The sequence below is a fragment of the Corvus cornix genome, chromosome 7, assembly GCF_000738735.6.
Source record: "Corvus cornix cornix isolate S_Up_H32 chromosome 7, ASM73873v5, whole genome shotgun sequence".
Taxonomy (NCBI): Eukaryota; Metazoa; Chordata; class Aves; order Passeriformes; family Corvidae; genus Corvus; species Corvus cornix.
The window spans coordinates 5,332,812-5,354,121 of NC_046337.1; the positions used below are offsets into that span (position 1 = coordinate 5,332,812).

At 39.2% G+C, this 21,310-nt stretch overlaps 1 protein-coding gene across 1 annotated transcript in view; it reads left to right on the plus strand.

Annotated features, from left to right (window-relative positions):
• LOC104694222 (von Willebrand factor D and EGF domain-containing protein-like) overlaps positions 1–919 on the plus strand; it is a 170,396-nt gene extending 169,477 nt beyond the window's left edge. The window contains exon 29 of the mRNA XM_039555503.1: positions 571–919. Within this exon, the coding sequence (XP_039411437.1) occupies positions 571–585 (15 nt within the window). The 3' untranslated portion in view covers positions 586–919. The remainder of the gene's footprint in view (positions 1–570) is intronic.
• The last annotated feature ends 20,391 nt before the right edge of the window (positions 920–21,310 follow it).

The following is a 21,310-nucleotide window of genomic DNA, read 5'->3' on the forward strand; positions in this document are numbered from 1 at the left end:
ATGGACAACTTCTGCTCTATGAAAATGGGATAAGTGCCCTGAAACGCTTTCAGGCAAGAAGCCAACAATCTCCACGCGTTATACAAAAGTGGCAGAGTGACTTTTTTTTTTTTAAAGGCACACCTGTTTTAGATGAAAGAAATTGAATTCCAACTCCATAACTGTCAAGCGCCACCACAAATAATAGAGCCTAAGCGGAATCATTGCAGCAATATTGCTATTTTCCTGTTGGGGCGATGGAGCAGAAACCAGCCTCAGCTCGGTGATAGCACTTTACGTGCGTGCTTTGGGAACACTTCCATCCATCATTCCACTGCTTAAGCCCCTTCAAAAACATGGTCTTCATTCCCGGGTTAATAAAACCTTTGGTTACCTAAGTCAAAATTGTGGGGGAGGAAAAAAAAGGTGGATTGTGATTTTGCCAGAATTACATAAATTCCAAAGAAAATACAGCAACTAGAATAAATCAGTTGAGTACTTGCATGTAATGTTTCTTACATGACACCCCATGCACGAGGCTGTTTCTTCTGTAGTCCCAAAAGCAGCTGAATCCTTATTTCTTTTTTGCAGCTCCCAGTAGGATGAAGAGAACAGCAGGACAATGAAGGCAATCATTTGGGTATTGATAATCTGGCACTGAGCACGTTTTTCGTTTGGGAAGATGCAGTGTGAAGAAATTGCTAGTTCTCTCCCTTTTACCCTTATATAATCACACAGAAGAGTAAAGAAAAAAGCCAAAATCTTTCTCATATGTCAATAAACCAGCATTTATTTTTAAATCTGTCCATGGCAAGACTCAAATTTATGATCTGCAGCTGTAGTGACACCATCACAACTGCTCCTGACAACAAGATTTTACAATGGTACAGAGCGCTTTCTAATAAAAATTTAGTGCCCTGTTATCCTGCTTTCATTAAAAATTGATGGCACAGATGAATTTCCTCTATTTTTTTTAATTTTTTAATAAACATGTATGTTTACCCACAGTCTAAAGATAAATGAATAAATAAGATCCCGATTTGACTGAGATATTTCAGTGACTACAAATGAAAATACTTCAATCATGTTTAACTGACATGAGCTCCGTGTCTTTCTGCTGAGTAACTGCTAAAGCCAAATGTCTTTGTTTTCTGAGTTGTTAATGTGTCAGCATTTATTTGGGGAGGTATCAATGCAGCACCTGGGGAAACAAAGGCTTTTCCTGGGTCAGTCAACCATAGATAGGCTAAGGACTCACAAAGTCCCTGGTAGCCAAACAGCCTAAATCCCTGGAAGCATTTTAGAAAACCATCCTTCTAATCATACAATTGATGAAATAATGGAAAATCTAGGTGGGCTCAGAAATTTGCAGCCTAATCTGCAAAATTGTCTCACCTACCAGGTGTTTCATCACAAGCAGAGGTACTGATGTGGAAAAATTGGCAAGAGGAGAAAGGAGTGTGAAGAAGGGAATAAAAACAAGTATAAGTTCAACTGGAAAAAAAGATTCCTAAACTGTCACCTTGGACAACTCAGGTTCTGTAAGGTAAATCCTAAACGCTCTGGGTATCTACCTTCTGCTTTTGTTTGTCTCACTGGAAGATTCAGGGCAAATACAGACTGAAATCTTGGATGCCTTGATTGAGGAATACAGAAATTTTGATATTCCCTCATTCTTCCTGGAGAAACTGAGGGGAACAATGACACAAGCAAGGACTTTTTGATTTAACCTTCAGGACTGTAACAGTAACTAGGTGTAATATTTGATCTGACTCTTGCTGTCAATTTATAAGAATCAAAAACCTACTGTGACATGCTTGAATACTCCAAATTAAGTCATTAAAAAAAAGCCTGGAAAAACCGTAGCTACTATAATTCACCAAAACACTCCTCCTTCCCTTCTTCTAGGAATAGCATTTTTCCCCATATTTAACTAATATAGCAAATTGTTTTTAAAACAATATATTCTGTTCTCCAATGAATGATTTTCTACTCTTTATTTCTGAAGTTTTATTTTATGTTAGCAACCGCTCCAGTGTAAAAAGTATCCCAATTGCAAAAGATTAAAAAAGCAAATTATGCTGGATGCTCCTTGAAAGCCTCCTAGAAACACTTAGACAAAGGACCAGTGTTCAAAAATCCCTCCTATATTTTACTTATACACTCTGATCTAGACCACAGTCAGCAATGTTAATATGAAGTTTTTTAGCAGTTCCAGGAAGACATTAATACTAAAACAGAACATTGGCACCTGATGTGTATCCACAAGATTAAATTTAGGGTGGCAATTACACCTTTCTTCAAGTACAGCCCCAATCAATAAAAAAGATTTCTATTACTTTGCCTCCCTGCCTACCAGAGACAATGCTAATGATCAAAACTACTTGCCAAGATTGGATTTGAAAATCTAAAACAGCTTTTCACGCCTTGCAGTCTCACTGTATTTCTGGAAGGGACTATTTGAGACAACCTTCATCCCCATCTGTTTTCAGACAGTTGAAAAAGGTTTTGTGTCACTGAGGAGTGTTCATGTGTGCTTATAAAACAGAAACAATTGCTAAATAATAGCAACACTCAAGCTCTGGTATCTGATACTATGGGTAACCTACAGTTACTTTGGCTCACAGGCCCTGTCAGTGTAACTCTTCTTCCTGAAGGATGAATTTGACACACGTCCTTTTCTCACAGTCACTTAACTCATTTGCTTCCCTCGATTGTTCAATACTCTTTGCTAAAAACTCCCTAGATGGGGCAATTACTTTACTCCCTAAATGTGTTTGAAACAAGGTATCAGATAAGAGAAAAATTATTCTTTAGAATTTCATACATGTTTTACACCTTGTTGAAAGCTATCCAATAGGGACATTTTCTTGCAAAAAAAAAGGTCTAATTTTTCTAAACCTTGTCTTATAAGCCACTGCCTCTGTTATATGTCCAAAAATACACAAAGGAGCTAAAGGCAGAAGTCTTAGTAACTGCACTCCACCAAAAATATTGTACCAGCTCAGTACTTGAAATTATGAGTTACTTAGAACTAACTTCTAATTGTCATTAGGACTTCCAACATTCTTTGTTTGCTGAAGACTTGTTTCAAAATCCTATTAAACCCAGAATAAATAGGGTACAATAAATCATGTTCTCTTTTTATGGGAATAGCAAACAGAACCATTAGGAGAAGGGGGACCTTTAGGGGTTTTTGCTTAATATAAAACTTTTTGAGAGCACAGTAATTGGCAGATTTAACTCATCCATGGTTTATAATATTCATTCATGTGGATGTTTAAACATTAAGTCACTGTCTCTATTCTTTTAGGATTTGCTTAGGGTTTGTGTTGTTTTCAAGACAGAAGGTGTCCCCTACACTTTTTCTGCCTAGAAAGCAGGAGGCTACAAAACGTATAAAGGACTTATTTTTGGGGGCTATGTTGCCACTTTTAACCTTTGCCAAAAAGATGGGACAGGTACAAGTTCCACTGAACATAGGTACCTGTGCACATATGTGCATCACCAGAGTACATCAGCTCAAAACCTCGTAAAAATTGCTTTGAAGCAAAAAAAAAAAAAAAAAAAAAAAAAAAAAAAAAAAAAAATACTATTAATGGAAAAATAGCCATGTTATTCAGCATTCCATAAGGGAAAGTACCATTTCATTTTAAAAGGGTTTTTTTCTCTCGTGTTATGAAGTGCATTTTAAGTTTAAAGAAGTGCATGTTCTCCCTGTAGAATAGATAGATACAATATCTTAACTCTTTTGAAAATAAGCAGTTTTGCATCAGAAATGTCCCACTTTTGGGGGCCAGCAGATGTCATTCCTTGATTTATCCATGAATAAGTACAACAGCAGAAGCCACTAACTCTGACTGAGGGAGACCACCCATAGGGAGAAAAGCATGAGCTGGTCTCTGTGGGTATTTAAACCAGAAAACCCTGTTCCACATGGAACACTGATACAACAGCCAGGGATGGATTGAAATGAGGAAAGTTTGGGGCTCATTTCAAGCTGATGACACACTGAGAGGATGTGCCAGCTCACAATCACATCCCAAATGAGAAAGACTTTGCAATACTCCACATACATAAATAAAGGAACATGGAATTATGCATAGAATTATTTTCCTTTTTAATTATTTAACTACAAAAGCTTTAATTAACTATATGCTCTGTGGACCTTATACTACATCTTTATGCTCAATTAATTTTTTAACATTGGTATCATTTGGGGAAGGAGCAGGACTTACCAGAATATACAAAATATGCATAACAATATGTACCTCTAAGATTACTATATATACTTGGGCAAACTAATTCATGCTCAGGAGCTCTAGGTAGGAGCTGCCACATCCAAAATTAATGATCATTCTTCAGAACAAGTCATCACTATGCTAGAGAACAGGATCTCAGGGGCAGGTTTGGACAGGAAGAAGGTCTCTCCCTTGCAGGACACAGACATTCCTCTGTCCTCTCTATTGCTTCCTATCTATTTCTGCTGAGGTTTGGGGGATTTTAGCCAGTTTCTCCCAGGAAGAGGAACACACAGATGCACTGTGCAGTTCTTTTGTAAAAGCTCCAGGCCCTGCACTTTGAGCAGAGGTGCAGGAGCTCCTCCAGCAGAGGTGAAGTCCGGCTCCTGCAGCGCAGTCTGTGCCTGTCTTCTCTCCATGCCCACTCCCATATCCAAGAGGATGTGTTCTGTCTCTGCTCCTAAACTAAGACACAAATTGCCTTTCTTTTCTGCCTCTGCCTGAGTCCCAGGCAACTCCATTCCAAATTGACATCTTAGTTGACCTCTTCAGAGTTCAAAGAATTACATCCTTCTCTCTCTTCTCTGTGTCAGACCCAGTTGTTATTACTTTCCCATTTGACAGGTAACTCCACATCTTCTCAAACTCTGCAGCTAAACTGGCTTGGAGAAGCCTCTCTATTAAAACTGGAAAGTGACTCCAAGGAAAAGCCCTAGTTTGATAAACTCTCAGTCTGAAACAGAAAGAACATTTATCCTGATGATCCTAATTTTGTCAAATTTCTTTTGTATTAACTTTGCTCTTGAAATTTTATTCTTCTGTCATGACAGTGTTTTGGGTGGAATCAGCCAATTTCCCAGATGATTTCATTGACACCTGGCTAGATTTCTTTTCCCTTTGTTTAGAAATAATTTCAATCTATACATGTAACTTGCTGGCATTTGTACTGCATCAGGAAGGTGGGAATAACTTGTGATGAGTTTACTAAGAGAATACAGCAACTTTTAATCAGTTTGCCTTACAGCCATGGGAAGAAAGAAACCTGCTCCTGATTTGCTCTCAAGTCCCTGCCTTTTTCCTCTCTTTTTTTTCCCCTGAAGCAGCTTTCAGCATGCATTACCCATGACTGATTTATTAGATTGTCAGTGCTGTTAGAGTCCATGTCAGGTGTACGACAGATTTGTCATAAGGGTGCAGCAAATCCAGATTAGCCTGTTCAAAAGCTGCATGCCTTCCTATACTCTGTGTCAAGCTTCTGAGAGCCAACAAAGGGTTTGTCACTAACACAGACCTCTCAGAGAATGAAGATCCAAACCTTTGTGATTACCAAGCCTGTTTATTTCACATTTTAACTAAGTCTGCTGGACTGAAATAGAATTTCAGCGTGCACAAGATGAAGCAGCCTATCTGTTTAGTACCACAAGCCTCTATCAAGCTCATATGTTCATTTGCCCTTTAATACAGAGACCATTTCAAAATCTTTCTCCTGCTATTAAAACACTTTTACAATCTTATGCCCTTCTAAACCAAGCAATCATTTTCCCCTCGACAGCTACGACCTGCCATCACTTTACCAGACCAAATTACTGAAGAAGATTGGAGGTTCATGAAGGCACGAGGCAGAGATTTACTTCAGGAGATAAAAATGACCAAAGTTCTATTCACACACAAAAAGAAATCCAAACCTGGCTCTATTCACTATTTCTTCATACAGAACAAAAACTATTTTTGCAACTTCTACTTGGAAACACCTGAGAATAAAGATACAAGTGAAGACATAAGCAATGAGCTAAGCAAAAGTGGTTTAGATTGTAGCTGGGAAGATCAATAAGGAAAATCATCAGTTATTTAATTTATGCAAGGTTCAGGACATTATAAAATAAAGCAATGGAGTAAGTAGGGTGGTATCTGAACAAGGCAAGAGCAGAGGGAATAAAAATGTCATAAGGATATACAGATATTACAAAGTAATCCCAGAGCACTGATTTGCCTTTCCTTTAAAAAAAAAAAAACAGAGTAGGAGGAGGTGAATGAATTCAAAATAAACAGAAGAAAGCCAGGCTTAATCTCAAGGTAACAAAAGTTGAAGGTGAATTTTTGAGTCACAAGGGCTGACAAAAAAAAATAACAAGAAACTGGGAAAGGTTACAGCAGCAAGTAAAAAAAGCTAGGGGTAAGGGCAGATAGGATCTGAATTAGAAACTATTACATTAGAGACTATCTGGATTAGAAAAGAAAGGTAAAGAACATTTACATAAAATAGCATGAAAATATTCTAGGATTACAGTCTAAACAGGAAAAATATTTACATGTAAAGAGGGTTTAAAGTGTGTTTCATAAAGAAGATGGAGTCTCCCTTTTTACGAGGAGTTGTGTGGAAAAGACAGAAGGTGATGGGTACAAATTAATCCTGGGAGATTCTGATTAGAGACATAAGGGAAATTGTTCACAATGGAAACAATCAGGAGTTTGAATAATCTCCCCAGGGAAGTTGTGGATTCCCTAATGTCAGACACTCAAGATTCAGCTGGACATAGTGCTACTCAAAAGCCATAACTCTTTCAAAGTCCATGACTGGTGTAAGGGCACAGAGCACCACAAAGAGAAGCCAAAACTCAGACAAATCAAAATCAAGGCAAATGTTTCCAAGGCCTGGCTGCCACTGTTTAGTCCATATTTCAACTGCATTAAACTTCAGAAAGTAAATTTCAAGCTAAACACATTTTAACAGCTAAGTTACAGCATAAACCTAAATGCACTAGTACACTCATCCCAGTTAATTAGCAATCTGCAAACTAATAAATATTCCACAGACGGGGAAAAAACTGTCCCTGTGCTTAAAAAGAAGAGTTTTGTGCCAGCAGCCTGACACCACAAAGTGCTTCCAATGTTTGTGTGGTGTTTTGTGCCCATGGAAAGAAGCCTTAGTCTGCAATTTTAATGCTGCACTGACGGTGCAGTGCTGAGATCTGTTACTGCCTGAGCGCTGCAGAGTGCTTTGCCTGGATCCTCTGGGCTAAATCCTGTCCTTGGGTGCAAGGGCGCAGCAAAATGCATCTGTGTCCTTGAGGGCTAAATTTAGATGAAGGAGAAAAGGCCACATGAGATAGAGTTTCACTTTGGATCATTTCATGCTTGGATTTGTAGTCAGTAGCTTTGAGTTTTCCTGGTTAAGAAGTACTGCAATACACTTGATTTTATGCAAGTTAGGGGCACTCACAGATTTGTAGTAGGCATCTCATCTGATCAAAGTTTGTACAAAATTAATAGCACAACTGAGGGAGGGAGGACTTAAAACAGCAGCAAAACAAATTAGGCAGGGATTTAGAAAGTTTTCTGGCTAATTTTGAGGTCAAGCTCACAGCCTTATACAAGCAAAGCTCCCCATAGTTCCTCCACAAGCTTTCCAACACCACACAATCTCTGCTGGATTCCCAGCTACAGGTTCTCTTGCTCCAGGAAGAGTCCGTAGGATTCTCTCTTTCTCCCTCAGCCAAGGTGGATGACATCATGCAAACATTTAACATGGATCCATTGACCTGCCCAAAAACCATCTGTTTTCTCCTTGGGCTCCCTCAGGAGAGAACACACAGGTAGCAGGAACTACCCCATGTCCCAGCCCAAGAGCTGCAGTGAACTAACAAGCAAGTAAACCCTCACAAAAAAAAAAAGAGAATTTCTTTGATTTCAAAAGGTTATCTATAAAGAATTCAAAACCCACATAACACAAACCTGGAGAAAAGAAGAGCTTGTAACTGAGTTTAGGCTGTAACAGCAAAAGAAAAGCCTGAAATTATTTGCAAATTAGAAAGATGACCAGTAGGCACTGGGATTTGAAACCATTCCCCAGGGTATCTTTATTGAAAAGCATATTGTCATTGCTTAATATGCCATACAAACTAATCAGAGATTACTTTACGTTAACAAAATTACAGCAAGAGTTATCGAAGACAAAAGCTAAAACATTATTAAATAATACACTTCCATTAAAAATTATAAAATGATTGTTTATTCTCTTTGATATAAGTAACTGCTAGGGACACAAATTCAAGTGGACATTTATTGAGCACAATGTACTTAGTTTTTAATTAGTAGTTCATAGGTAAAATAATGTATAACTCATAAAGACAGAATCAGATCAAGTTTGGCTGTTAGATTTTCCAAAAATTAATTTAACATTCCTATCTCTTATCATTATTTTATAAAGTTACCACCAAGACAATGAAAATATTTACATTTTATCTTTCTAATCAGGTAAATAATTTCTAGTGAAGAAAATACGCCTGCTCAGAGCACCAAAACTTTGAATGGACTTGGATCAAAATATATAATGAAAAGGGGGCGGAAAAATTGCATAATCCATCTTCAAAATGAGGGAAAATAAATTATTTTTTTCAACCAGTCTGAGATCTCAAAATTGAAAGCCTTACCTGAGACATGGGTGAAATTACTCATTTCCTATTTTTGTATTTCTTTTACCAATAAATACACCTCAGTTGCTATCTCCTCCCTTTTATAAACTGCTTAAGTAACTAGAAAACAGCTAAAAGTCTTGTTTTGAGCTGAAGAAGGGATTAATAGTTAAAATTGGAGTCTACCAGTACTTCATAACCAAGTGATGAATTATATCTGAAAAATTTGTTGGTTGTCACCAGACACAGGCCACAGCCAGTGGAATTCCGCTGGCAAAATGTGTCCACACAGGTGTTGGGAACCACCTGTAGCTCCTCAGATTTGCTCCTTCCTCTCCCCACCCCACAGCAAATACACCTGGACCAGGTTTCCACAGCTGACATAAGAAAAGAATTCTGACACACCTGCAAAAGGCATTGAAGTCCAGGCACACACAGCTGTGCACAGAAAACAATTGGTTTGACATCAATTCTTCTTAATAAATTCATTTTGACTATTATCATCTTCTTGTTAGTGTGCCCTCTGTACGTATAGAGACAAAAACCTCACCATTAACCTGCTCTTCCTTTTTGCATTCCCTTCTTTAAGTAGTTCTCATTGTAACTCAAAGCCCTAGAGCCAGATGATATTCCTTGCTCCTTATCTTTGGTTTCAAAATGGAAGTATGATGGATATTCTGACAGAAATGGGAATAGACATTAGGCCATAATAATCCTGTGTTCTCAAATAACTTAAGGCACTAGTTCAGCTTCACTCATTCAGCAACACAAAATATTATTTATTGGCTGTTAAAGAAAAATATGGTAGTTCTTGATGGCAAATTCATCCTTGTTTTTAAACATATGTTATCAGTGCTCAGAAGGGAGCTGTAAGCATAGGTTTTAAAATAGTCTTACAAAGACATTATCTCTGAAAAACTGAAGGCAAAACTGATGGAATTCAGTTTGATCCCATATTGACAGTCAGAGAGTCACAGAATCACGGCATCACAGAATGGTTTGGGTTAGGAGGTACCTTAAAGCTCATCCTGTTCCACTCCCTGCCATGGGCAGGGATGCCTTCCACTATCCCAGGTTGCTCCAAGCCCCGTCCAACCTGGTCTTGGACACTTCCGGGGATGGGGCAGCCACAGCTTCTCTGGGAAACCTGTGCCAAGGCCTCAGCACTCTCACAGCAGAGAATTTCTTCGCAATATCTGATCCAAACCTACCCTGTTTCAGTTTAAAGCCATTCTCCCTTGTCCCTTCTCCTCAGGAATACTCTCAATCCATCCTCCTCCCAGCCATTCTTTGTGCTTGGGTTTGCCCTGACAGAGGTGCAGGACCTTGTACTTGGCCTTGTTGAAATTCATGATGCTCACACTGGTCCACTCTCAAGCCTGTCAAGGTCCCTCTGGATGGCATCCCTCCCTTCCTGCGAGCTGACCCCACTGCACAGCTCAGTGTTGTGAGCAAACTTGTCTGGAGTGCTGTCCCAGCAGCACATTTCCCATATTTCCAACAAAATATATAAAACACAAGTGAAAGCACAGAAAAGAGCTGGAGAGAGGCAGAGCTCACTCAGGCTGCTCTCCTTCCACACATTCCCTACCACTGCACACACAGCACAGGCTGGAGCCATGTGGGACAACACACAGCCTGAAACTGGAGCATTTTTAATCCTCCAGACACTGTAATAGAGGTCAAATACCATTTACAGTGTTTAATATTTTATCTTTAGGAAGACTGATGACATTACAGCTCATCGGATATTTATGAAGAGACTGAGCAGTCTCATTTTCATGGGTAGCAAGCGCTGGGGACAGAAATGTTCACACAAAATCCAGCTGTTGATGAGCTGCATTGGGAATTTTTTGCTATCTTACACACATTACCCACAACATTGACATTCTTAAAACTGCCAAGCCTTATTTTGAGCAAAGCAGCCTGTTTGGCTGGTGATTTCATACAGCAGAAGGCATTCTAAGAAAAGAGAAAGATGCAGGGAGCATTCAGTAACACGGGTTCATTAAGTCATTGCAACACAACTTAATTTGGCTGTGGGACATTATTTTCCATGGGAAATCTGGTTCATGCTAACACAGTTCTACAGGAAGCCCAGTCAGAGAAGTCTGATGCATTTGGGGGGAGCAGAGGGAGAAGGACTTCGCTGTGCCCTGTGAGCCCTCAGCTGCCAGGATCACGGCTTGTGGGAGCAGAAATGTCTTTAGGTCTCTCTTCAACATCCCAAAATGCTGAAATCCATCAAGGTCCTGCAATACAACTGCAGGAGCAACAAGGGCAAATTATGCCTGGCAAAGGCTGGGACATGGGATGGCTGTAGCATCATGCAGGAGCACTGCTGCATGGCAGAAAAAACCTCACGAGTGTCTGCACAGCCACTTTGGATGCTAGGGACCGCAGGCAGCAGGTCCCATGAGCACTTTATTCCTCACCCTGGGAACCAATGCTATGGGACTGCCACATAATGTCCCTGCTCCTGCAGTGGCCCCAGGGGAACCAGGATTGCAAGTGCAAGAGTCTCTACCAATATCTTCTGTAACCACACTCAAAGGCTGTTTTTCTCCTAAAACCAGGCCATTTATCTTTTAAAAGTTTCTGTGTCAGGCTGTTGTTGTCAGATATTGCCAGATCAACACTTATCCTGTAAACCTTGACAAGACCCTCATAAATGAAGTGATATGGGCTTTAATTGCAAGGACATGCTTTGCTGTAGGATCCTGCCTCATCCAGTGCAGAAGGGGTCAGACTCAGATTGCACAGTGCCACAAATCTGGCATTTCTTACCCCTCAGCACAGAGCAGATTTCCTTTTCTTCAGTCAGGCACCTTCCCTGATTAAATACTGATAAACTAAAAGAAACTGGCACTAACTCTATCATCAAGATGAGAAAAGATTGTGCAAATAACCTCTGCTGGAGAAACTGGGGAATGAGTGAGATGTAGATAAAGTAAATAAGGAAGAGGTGAGGAGCATTACAAACTTCGGTACCTTCAGGCTCCACTTGGAAATATATAAATAAAATATAGAGTTATGATAATCAGGCTGTAATAATAAAGTGTTATCTACCAATCTTTTGAATTTTAAGTGCAGCTGTCTGCTCCACATAAGCAGGACTTGTTACCTTTTAATGTCCCCTAGAGACTTTCAGCTGTCTTGACTGCTTTCTAACCCATTAAATCACAAGTACAGTTTTCCAATTAGCTGGGATATTTGATAGAAGTTTTCCCCTTAAAAAAAAAGTCAATTTTACAAGCAAGAAAAGCTTTAAGAGTGAGGTGGCCTTTTACTAGTTTAGTACATCATTTTCATTAACTGAACTTCATCTATTATGTTATATGAAAGAAAACAGTCAAACATAGATAAAAATCTTATCAAATTTAAGCTCTAGAGTTATGCTGGTTAAAATCTGGTTATTTTCTAGAAGTTGGACAACCTTATTATGTTAAAAGTAAAAGATTATGTTGAAGGTAAATACTGTTGCCACTGTTACCATGGTAGAATAGGATCCAGTGTTCATCTCACAGGATATGCATGTCACAGTAATGAATACTTGCTCAATTTACTGATTATATTCACATTAAGATACCTCCTTTTATTCCTAAATCATTTGTTCTAAGATGAACAATCTATTCCACAATTTTTATCATTAATAAATGCAAAGTTGATCAGTAACAAACTACTACTTTTAAGTTTAAAAGCAAGAATTTAAGGAGAGAGGTTTAAATAAATGATATTTCAGGTGGTGGCTTAGCAAAAAGTATCATTACTATTTATTTTTTCTTCTAACAATTCTACTGTGTTTCAAATTGATGAAAAACACTTATAATTCTACTTACAGATGACATTTACATAGATAATGAGTTCACACATCTTTTGACTTCTCAAAGTGGTATGCACACTTGCTTTCTACCTGAGCTGAAGAAAAGAGGTATCAATAAACCTTGAGTTCATTGTAGCTTAGCGTGGTTTTATGTCTAATACAACCTATTAACAGAAAGAGAAGATTCCACTGAGGTATAAAATTCACTAATCCTTCAGAACTTTCTCACATGGAAGCTGGCATCTAGCATTGATGCTAAAATAAAACACGGTAATGCAGCAATAGTCTGAAATATCACAAAATACATGCAATAAAGCTTACTCTTATTCCAAAGTATTAGAGAATTTTAACCTCTAAGACAGAAAAAAGCTATAGGTTTATTTCTCTAACATTACTCATCTTTGTGAACATTGGTTTAGCTCCACTGGTTTGGAGCAAATTGAAGTCTGCAACTTCACAAAGCTCCAATAAAATGCATAATGTTCAATTTCACCCTTTCCAAAGCTCTCTGTCCATTACCATAATGGACTTAAATATCTATCACTCAATTCTCAAACTATGTGTTGAACACACAGAACAGACACACATTAAACTCAGGTACAGGCTTATGACAAACAATTCAGGCAAAAATGTGCTAAGAGCATTCTGAAATCTGCTGGCATTTCCATTATTAACATACATCACAGCTATAAGATGCTTTCCCACTGATACCTATATTTTAATATAAATGTTCTGACCTCGGAAAAATAAATAAACAAATGTAACTAAACTTTAGCAAGGTTGGTTTATTTTGTTATGAATCTTAAGGCTTTTATAAAGATAGACCATGAAAGTGCACTCTAGCTACTGCACTTTAAAAAAATGTAGGCTATGACATATTCTCCAACCATCCTGGGGAAAGCAGTACCAATTATGAACAAGCCCCTTGAGGTTATAAACAGATTTTCCATAAACTATCATCTCTTCCCATCTATTATACTAATTTCCTTCTTACTGCCATCACTAGTTTTATCAATAATATCTTTTCAGCCTACTTATGCAATAAACTAAGTAATACTCCATGTAGCTGAATATTTATTTACTTTTGAGAGATCAGGCTCAAGGCTCAGCTGAAGGAACTTGTTGGAAATATTCTTTAAGTGGATGCATTCTTCTACTTGGCCTTCTGTAAGAGACTTTCATGCAGTAGTAACCTTCTGGCAACATCTTGCTTGCACCAAGGGTCAGAAAGTGATCAGCTTGTTGACATTTAAGTTGTTCTCCTCCACGGGTTTTTTTGCCATTTTAAGATTATCATCCATCCTTCCATTTCCAAATATATGTGGTTAGGTTTTGTTTACCACAGGAGGGAGCAGAATATGTCGTAGGAATGAGTTAACAGTTCATAGTTTTTGGAAGATCCTGCCAGGCAGAACTGAGTCAGAAAGACTCTGTTAAGTCTGTGTGAGACTAAGTTTAGGACTAGGGGGAGAGAAAACATCAATTTTAATCCCAAATCGGCCACAAATTCACCATAGACCTTCAGCAAAGGCATCAGAATGTTCTGTACTTCAGTAACTTCCATTATTAAGATGTATAAAGAAAATCTTCCCTTTAAAAGGATAACCTCATGGAAAGGATTAATGGGGAATAAATCCCTCACAACCCACAAACCCTCTGGGCATGTCTCACCATCACCTGCTGCAACAGTCCCTCCAGAAGATCCACACACAGCTGAGGATCAGCAGGGAACACATCTGCTCCCCTGTATTCCTCTATTTCCTTCCACCCTCTTCACCATCCCGGTATTTGAATCCTCCACATCTCGGTGATGCACCAACCTCACCAACAGAACTCCTGTGAACCCCTGTGCCCTTAGACCACATAAGTAGTATAGTCTTGACTTTAAAATTGAGTTATGCCATGAGTAGAGATTCATTCTTGGCACATGATAATCCACTCTGGCAACAGTTCTCCTCCCTGCTATTTTTGATAGTTGTCCAGCAAAACAAGTAACATCTGTAGCCTGGAATAATTTTTTTGAGATTGTCCAAATTATTGTTTGCCAATATGTGAGCTGCCACGAGGTAATTGGCAAAAAGATGCCTTGGCATGAACATAACGTGTGCAAGAACCCAGAAAAGGAGTGATCCTTCCTTACTGCTTCAGCCCACCTGCCCACCATTCGCAGCAGTAAGGATGGAGGAGGTGGACACAAAACCAAACAGGCTGAGCAAGGAGATGGGTAAGGACAAGTTGTTTCTGGTGATGACAGGATGGAAAGGAAAGAAGAGAAAAAAAAAGGAAAAGCAGCAGTTGCAAAGATCACCCGAGGGACATGTAATTATTTCTATTTAATTGCAGCTTCTCTCCTCCGATAAGCTGAGTCGTTGGGTGAGCTTCCTCAAAATCTCACATCCAATTGATACACATCAAATTAGCACATCATTACCCACGCTTTTTTTTAGGGATATTAGGTCCATGGAATAAAAATCCAGGTCTGATTGAGACTAAATTCATGCTGAATTTTGACTCATTTCAAACAATTGGCACCCATCAGAGATGAGTCCTGAGTTTCTGAAAGCTCGGCTGCGATTTGAGCCTTGCTGCAGTATTCCCTGGGCTGATGAGAATTGTGGTGACTATTTCCAAAGCATGTACTAAGCCTCAGAGGAGTTTCAGCTTCAAGGGAGAAAGAAGGAAACTTAATTAAAAGCAAACTAAAATCATTGCACTGAATCCTTTGGGAGATTTTCACCTAGTTCTCTGTTTTTAAATACTGCTGTAGCAGGACACACTGCAAGCAAAGTAACTATAAAACTTTTTGGAAACTCTTGTATGGAATTCTGGCATAACATTTCACAGCCAATAACAGGCAAAATGCATCACATAAGTAAAGACTATCAGGCAGGAATCATGCTGCTGACCAAGATCAAGTTCAAAAAGACATTAAATTCAGTATGGCTAAATTATCAGGGAGGATTCTGAGACAGAAGGATTTAACTGGGCTTTGTAAAGGTCCAAAAAACCAGGGAGGAAAGTAAAAAGGAGGCAATTTTCTTCCTGCTGTTTTTATAGATTCTGTAAAAAAATTGGATAAGACAGGCTGTCACCTTCCAAAAATAACTGGTCTGTATTTTGCAACCATTCTCCAATTGCTCTTTCACACTTCTGCCCGGGATGGTGCATGAAATCACACCAGAAAACAGTGGTCTAAAGCCTGAGGTTAAAACTTGACTAATTGATGGAAGAGGCCTTTTTCTTCTCTGTCCACATAACTGAGCCAGTGCCAGCCATCTATTCCATTGTGCAGTGGAGCCTCAGAAGCTCCTGCTCCTGGGAAGGCGAGTGGTGAGGGAACACAATTGACAATTCCCTGGCCCCAAGGAACTGCAGCTTCCCTGTGGTGTGGTCCTGCCTCAGCTCAGCATTGATTTCTGTGCTTCCTGATCAGTCAGAGAAGCAGTTAAGTCATTATAAACATGTTTTCATTGTATTGGGACAGGTGGTCCTCCACTGCACTGTGCAGTTGTAAACTCTGTTTAATACGTTAAGCTTCCAAGCTAAATTGCATTGGTAATTTTATCCCCTTTGCTTCCTGACCTTCACAGGTTTAAAAATCAGGTACTTAACCTTGCATTAATGGCAGGGGGTTTATTGCACAAGATTACACATTTAAAGCCATTATTATAACCTCTGCTCCCAGGTATAAAAGGTTGAGAGACATCCAAATACATGCCAGGAAAATGACTGGTAAGGAAGAATAGGAAACCTTTCTGACACCATCATTTTCTTCTTTTTTAACACTGCTGTGAAAAATGGGTCTTCCAGTTACTACACAGAAAGCTCTCAACCATAACAAAATTATATTAATATTTCTAATGTTTTAAAGAGTAACCGGTGCAAAATTAATTGAGGGATTGTAATTCAGGAGTTAGGCCTTGTTTTCAACGGAAAACATTTGGCAGTTGCCAATTACATAAAAAAATTCTGGTAAAAGCAAAATTAGTGCCATCCAAACACGAGATTTTTGATTCAGTTAAAGAAGAACCTAATCATAAAACTTCATTTTCCAAACATTATCTTTACCTGTACACAAAAAATCCTCTCACTTAAGCTTTGTGCTATTTAAAATCCAAGTTGCTGGAAGTGCAGGATGTATCTTGCAAACTCCTCCCTGGCAGAATTTTTTATGGGTGCAATGAAAACCCCCTCACGCTCAGTCTGTCATCTTATGCCTGCTTCCAGTACGACTTGACTTTGCCTTTTCACAAGGGCCTGGAGTGACAGCACAAGGGGCAATGGCTTCAAACTGACAGAGGGAAGAGTTAGATGGGATATCAGGAAGAAATTCTTCCCTGTGAGGGTGGTGAGGCCCTGGCACAGGGTGCCCAGGGAAGCCGTGAATGCCCCATCTCCAAGGCCAGGTTGGATAGGGTCTAGTGAAATGCACTCCTGTCCACAGAAGATGAGTTGGAACAAGATGGTCTTTAAGGTTTCTTTCAACCCAAACCATTCCATAATTCCATGATTAACCCTGTGGAGCTGCTGATGATGCCCCACCCTTGCCATGCTGCTGCAGAGGTCCAGTGTGTGGGCCAGGTCTGACAGTCAGGACATCCCAGGAACTGGATCTATTCCTGCATAAACAGCCCCTTCATTGTTTGGGCTTTTTATCTCAAGCATTTTGGTTGCAGAATTTCAACTTCCAGGTCTTTTTGGAACAAAGTAGGCAGATTTCAACTGGAAAGGCCGTGTGCCCAGAACTGTTACCCACAACATCTGCAATTTTGCATTCAGGTGGAACAATCCAGAACTTACCAGACCTTATCAATACACAATAAAAAGTGGCAGCTCTTGTTCATGCTATCCCTGGGAATGCCAGATGGCCTTTTCTGGCTCATGACCCAGATAGATTGCTGGTTATGTTGTTAGTTTACTTCAAATGTCTATTTGCTTTAATTGCCACAGTGCTATGTTTTCTAATGATGTTTCTAGAAAAGGCATCAATTTATTTGTTTCACTAGCTACTTCTCTCTTAAAATGTGATACTAAATATAAACTGAGATAATATTGGCAGGATGGAAGTTACTTTTTTTTAAAAGAATAAAACCAACAAACTTGGAAAAACAAAAACTTTAAATTTCATTGTATCCATAGGTCTTTATGGTTCACCTTAGATTTACTAGTATCCTGCAGAGACCTTTTATGTGCAGTAAAATGTCTGCCCCAGGTAAAATTGCCAGCACTTTAAAACAAAGGTTTTGTAAGTGGTGGTTTATAATGCGTATGGGATTTGAAAAGTACATTTTTTCTTGTCTTGAAGAGAAGTCTTATTAAGATGGCATACCACCTTGGAGGCAATAATGGGCTTTTTCCATACCTCAAGTTTGCAATAATACTATTTCTTGTACGAAAGGCAAAGAGTGTTTTTTTATCCTAGATGAGGTTGATGCTTTCTGACCTGATATTGTTACTGTAAGATACAGATTTAAAGGAACTCTTGAACTTCTAAGCCCAGAAATCACCACTGACAATATAAATCAACAATATTCAATCTATGGCTGGACTGAAATCTTCAATTTTTCAACCTGTGTTTCCTTCACATCCTCACAAGTAAAGTTACCTGGGATATATAGTTCAATTTTAAAATAAAATAAATTCTAGGGATGATAGATGTCTACGATGTCAGCAAACCTGAATCAGGATTTTCAGTGTAGTTCTAATTATACTTCTAAATAGGTACATTTTCTAAATGCTTTCAGGAAACCACATCTCAGGGCTCACCTTGCACCTCTGAACCTCACCAGGCCCCAGCTGTGCCATCAGCCCACCAACAATCTGGGGCTGCAGAACTGTGTTTGACAGACGTCAGTCAGGCTTGGGAAGCACATGCCCTGTCATTCTGTTAGCCTGCACTTTGTTTAGTTGGCTTGCCAAAGAGAGTTGTAGCATTTTAAAGCTGCAGGTTGTTCTCAAATGTTCTATTATATGGCACTGGGTATTAAGGTAAATCTTGCTGAATGCGTGCAAAGGCAGGTGAATCACTTTAAACAGCATAATAGGCAGCACACTTCAATTATTCTGCTGTCTCACCTGTATTGTTTCAAGCAAACCAGATTTAACAGAACATTGGCTTTATAGTAGCATCAATTTGTCAACTAAACTAGAAAAATAAATATAAAAAAAAATCATGCAGTAGACCTGCATTTTTAATCTGGTTAAAACAATATAGAAAACAATTACCACCACAAAATCTCTCATAAATGGCTTCCGAGGGCATTGTGGGATCAGATCATCTGGTTCTTCCACGCCCAGCTGGGGCCCTGGCTTCCTCATAAGGACATCCCAGTTAGCTGCCAGCTTTCCACAGAGTCCCTCAAACCTCTGTTGGGCTACACTGGAGTTTGGCTACAATATGTGCAGCCTTTGACCACAACCTACTTGTCAACTCCACTCAGAAATATTCCTTATACACAATTAATCCAATGGATATTCCCTGTCTTCCTGCTCACCCTGTCTCTCTGAACTCCCTCCTTCAGCAACAATCAGATCCTCGGGCCGTTGCAAAAATCACAGGAAAATGCAGGCTGGAGCTCCTCCTGCTTCCAAAGCAGGGCCAGATTCCCAGGGAGGTCAGTGTGCCCAGAGATGCATCCCCTCAAGTTCAGAAAATCTCCACAACCCCTCTGGGCTCCTGTGCTGGTGTTTAACCATGCTTTGTGCCGTTTTTTCTTCTGTATGTCCAATCTGAGTCTCCCTTTCTCGTCCCCAGGCTGGGCAAAGCCAGCATCCCAGTCTCTCCTCACAGCTAAGGAGGTGCTTCCTCCACAGAAAATCCTCCTTTTTGTGTACATTTCCTGGAACCAGACACAGCATTGTGGATGCCACTGCCCCAGTGCCACCACTGGGAGGGGGATCCCCATCCCCAGGTGCTGAACTTCAGGCTGGCCTTTGCTGGGCACTGTGAGTTTTCCACTGGCCAGTCTTTCCAGTCTGTTCAGATCCCTCCAGGAAATTCTCTCCATGTTTTCCTCAGGCATTGGAGTGGGACTGACACCCCTCTGACTCCCTAGGTCCCCCTTCTTGCATTTTTTAATTATTTCAGATGCAGAAATTGACATTAAAATCTGATATTTGTCTCAATCTTATCTTATTATTCTTAAATTTCTCTTTCACATCTCTTTCCAGTAAGCCCTATCGCATTAGAGCTTAAGGGAAAGTTTAATAAGCAAAAGACAACAACTTTACTGCATATTATTTCATTAGTTCCAGAACCAACCTCACTAACTCCTCTGCCCCTTCTATTTACATTCTGTATTTGCAAGCAACTACTGTCCCCTTTGCTTTAGTAGTTGTTAAGCCATGCCATGCATATTTAACTCTTAATCATTTCTCATTAGTTCATCTTTCCAGTTCCTGACTCACTTTTGTGAATATTAATTAGCTTGTTAAGAGCTTTGTGCCTCTGTTGGCCTCGGTCCTGCCTTTATGGAAACTGAGGGAAAATTCCAATTCAAGGGACCAGGCAGCTCCTAATCCAACTGTGACATCTCTGGATAGGAAGGAGAATAATGTCTTCCTTTCTTGTCTTTGCTTGGGGCATTTCTGTCACTTTTCCAGGCCCCAACTGCTGTCAAGTCCCCAGAGATTTCCAGTGGGAGGTTGGCTTTTATTACTGAAAAAATACAGTAACTTATTCTCTCAATAAACTGGAGACACAAAGGAGAAAGAAATATTTTAGTTCAGTATTGGAACAGACAGGTTGTTATAAAGCTGCTTGGTTAATGGCATAAATATTGATCAATAGCACCAAGTCATATTAAAATACATGTTCTTTCTCATAAAGAGGTAAAGCTACACAAAGAAATTTAAACCCAAATTTTAAATAAAAATAGTTGTTGATAACATGGAATTAAGAAATAGAAGAAAAAAATGCAAGAAACAGAAGAAACACACAAGCTTCTTACCTTTTAAATAGAATCTCTTGATTTTGTTCTCATTTTAAATTATTCCTTTCATAGACCTTTTACTGAGCTTTTCTTTAATAGGGTGGAAACAAACATCTTTTTTGACTGGAGAAAAGATTTTAACAGCTTTTGATTTGGAAAAGCACTTGCTTTCATTCTCAGATTTTAAAAGTCAAATGAAGAAATCTATTTTTATCCAAGTTCGATTTCATTTTCCCACCAAGCAAATCAGTAAACAATATCTGATAGCTAAAAGACAGTCCATTAAGATGCTCAATTATCTATCACCGTTTAAAAGCGCGTGCTTTGAATACTACGCACTCCCTAAATCATGAGAGGAAATGTTATCTAGAACAAATAAAACCTAGGGAGGAATGCTTTCATCTTAAAAAAGTTTGTGCCAGTTATTACCATAGGTCACCTTCAACTTCTGTATTACAGAAAGCACTTATTTTTATTCAGAGTTCTATCTGACAGAGGAGTTTGTATTTTCCTTTAGGATAAAAAACAAATGGTACTGAAACTCCTGCAAGTCCCTAAGCTCATTCATTATGTTGAGAGAACTGGAATATTAGTGCAGGAAACAAAGCATCTGAAGAAGAAAATGGAGGTGGTTACGGTAGAAAAATATTATTAGTGTATCCCTCATCTTCCCAGTGCTCCCCACGCAGGAGGGGGACATGGATCCTTGAGCAGAATGCAAGGTCTGCTGCTCTCTCATGGATTCAATCTTTCCTTTTTTAAAAAAAAAAAAATAGAAGAAAACATGAGAAATGCTGATGCTGTGTTGCAAATAAATTAATCAGCGTGCTGACATCTTTCACGGTGTTGCTACACATTTAAAACAGTGGCATCAGCCTGGGGTTTATTTAAAATAATTTGCATAGTTCTGTATGAACGGTTTTA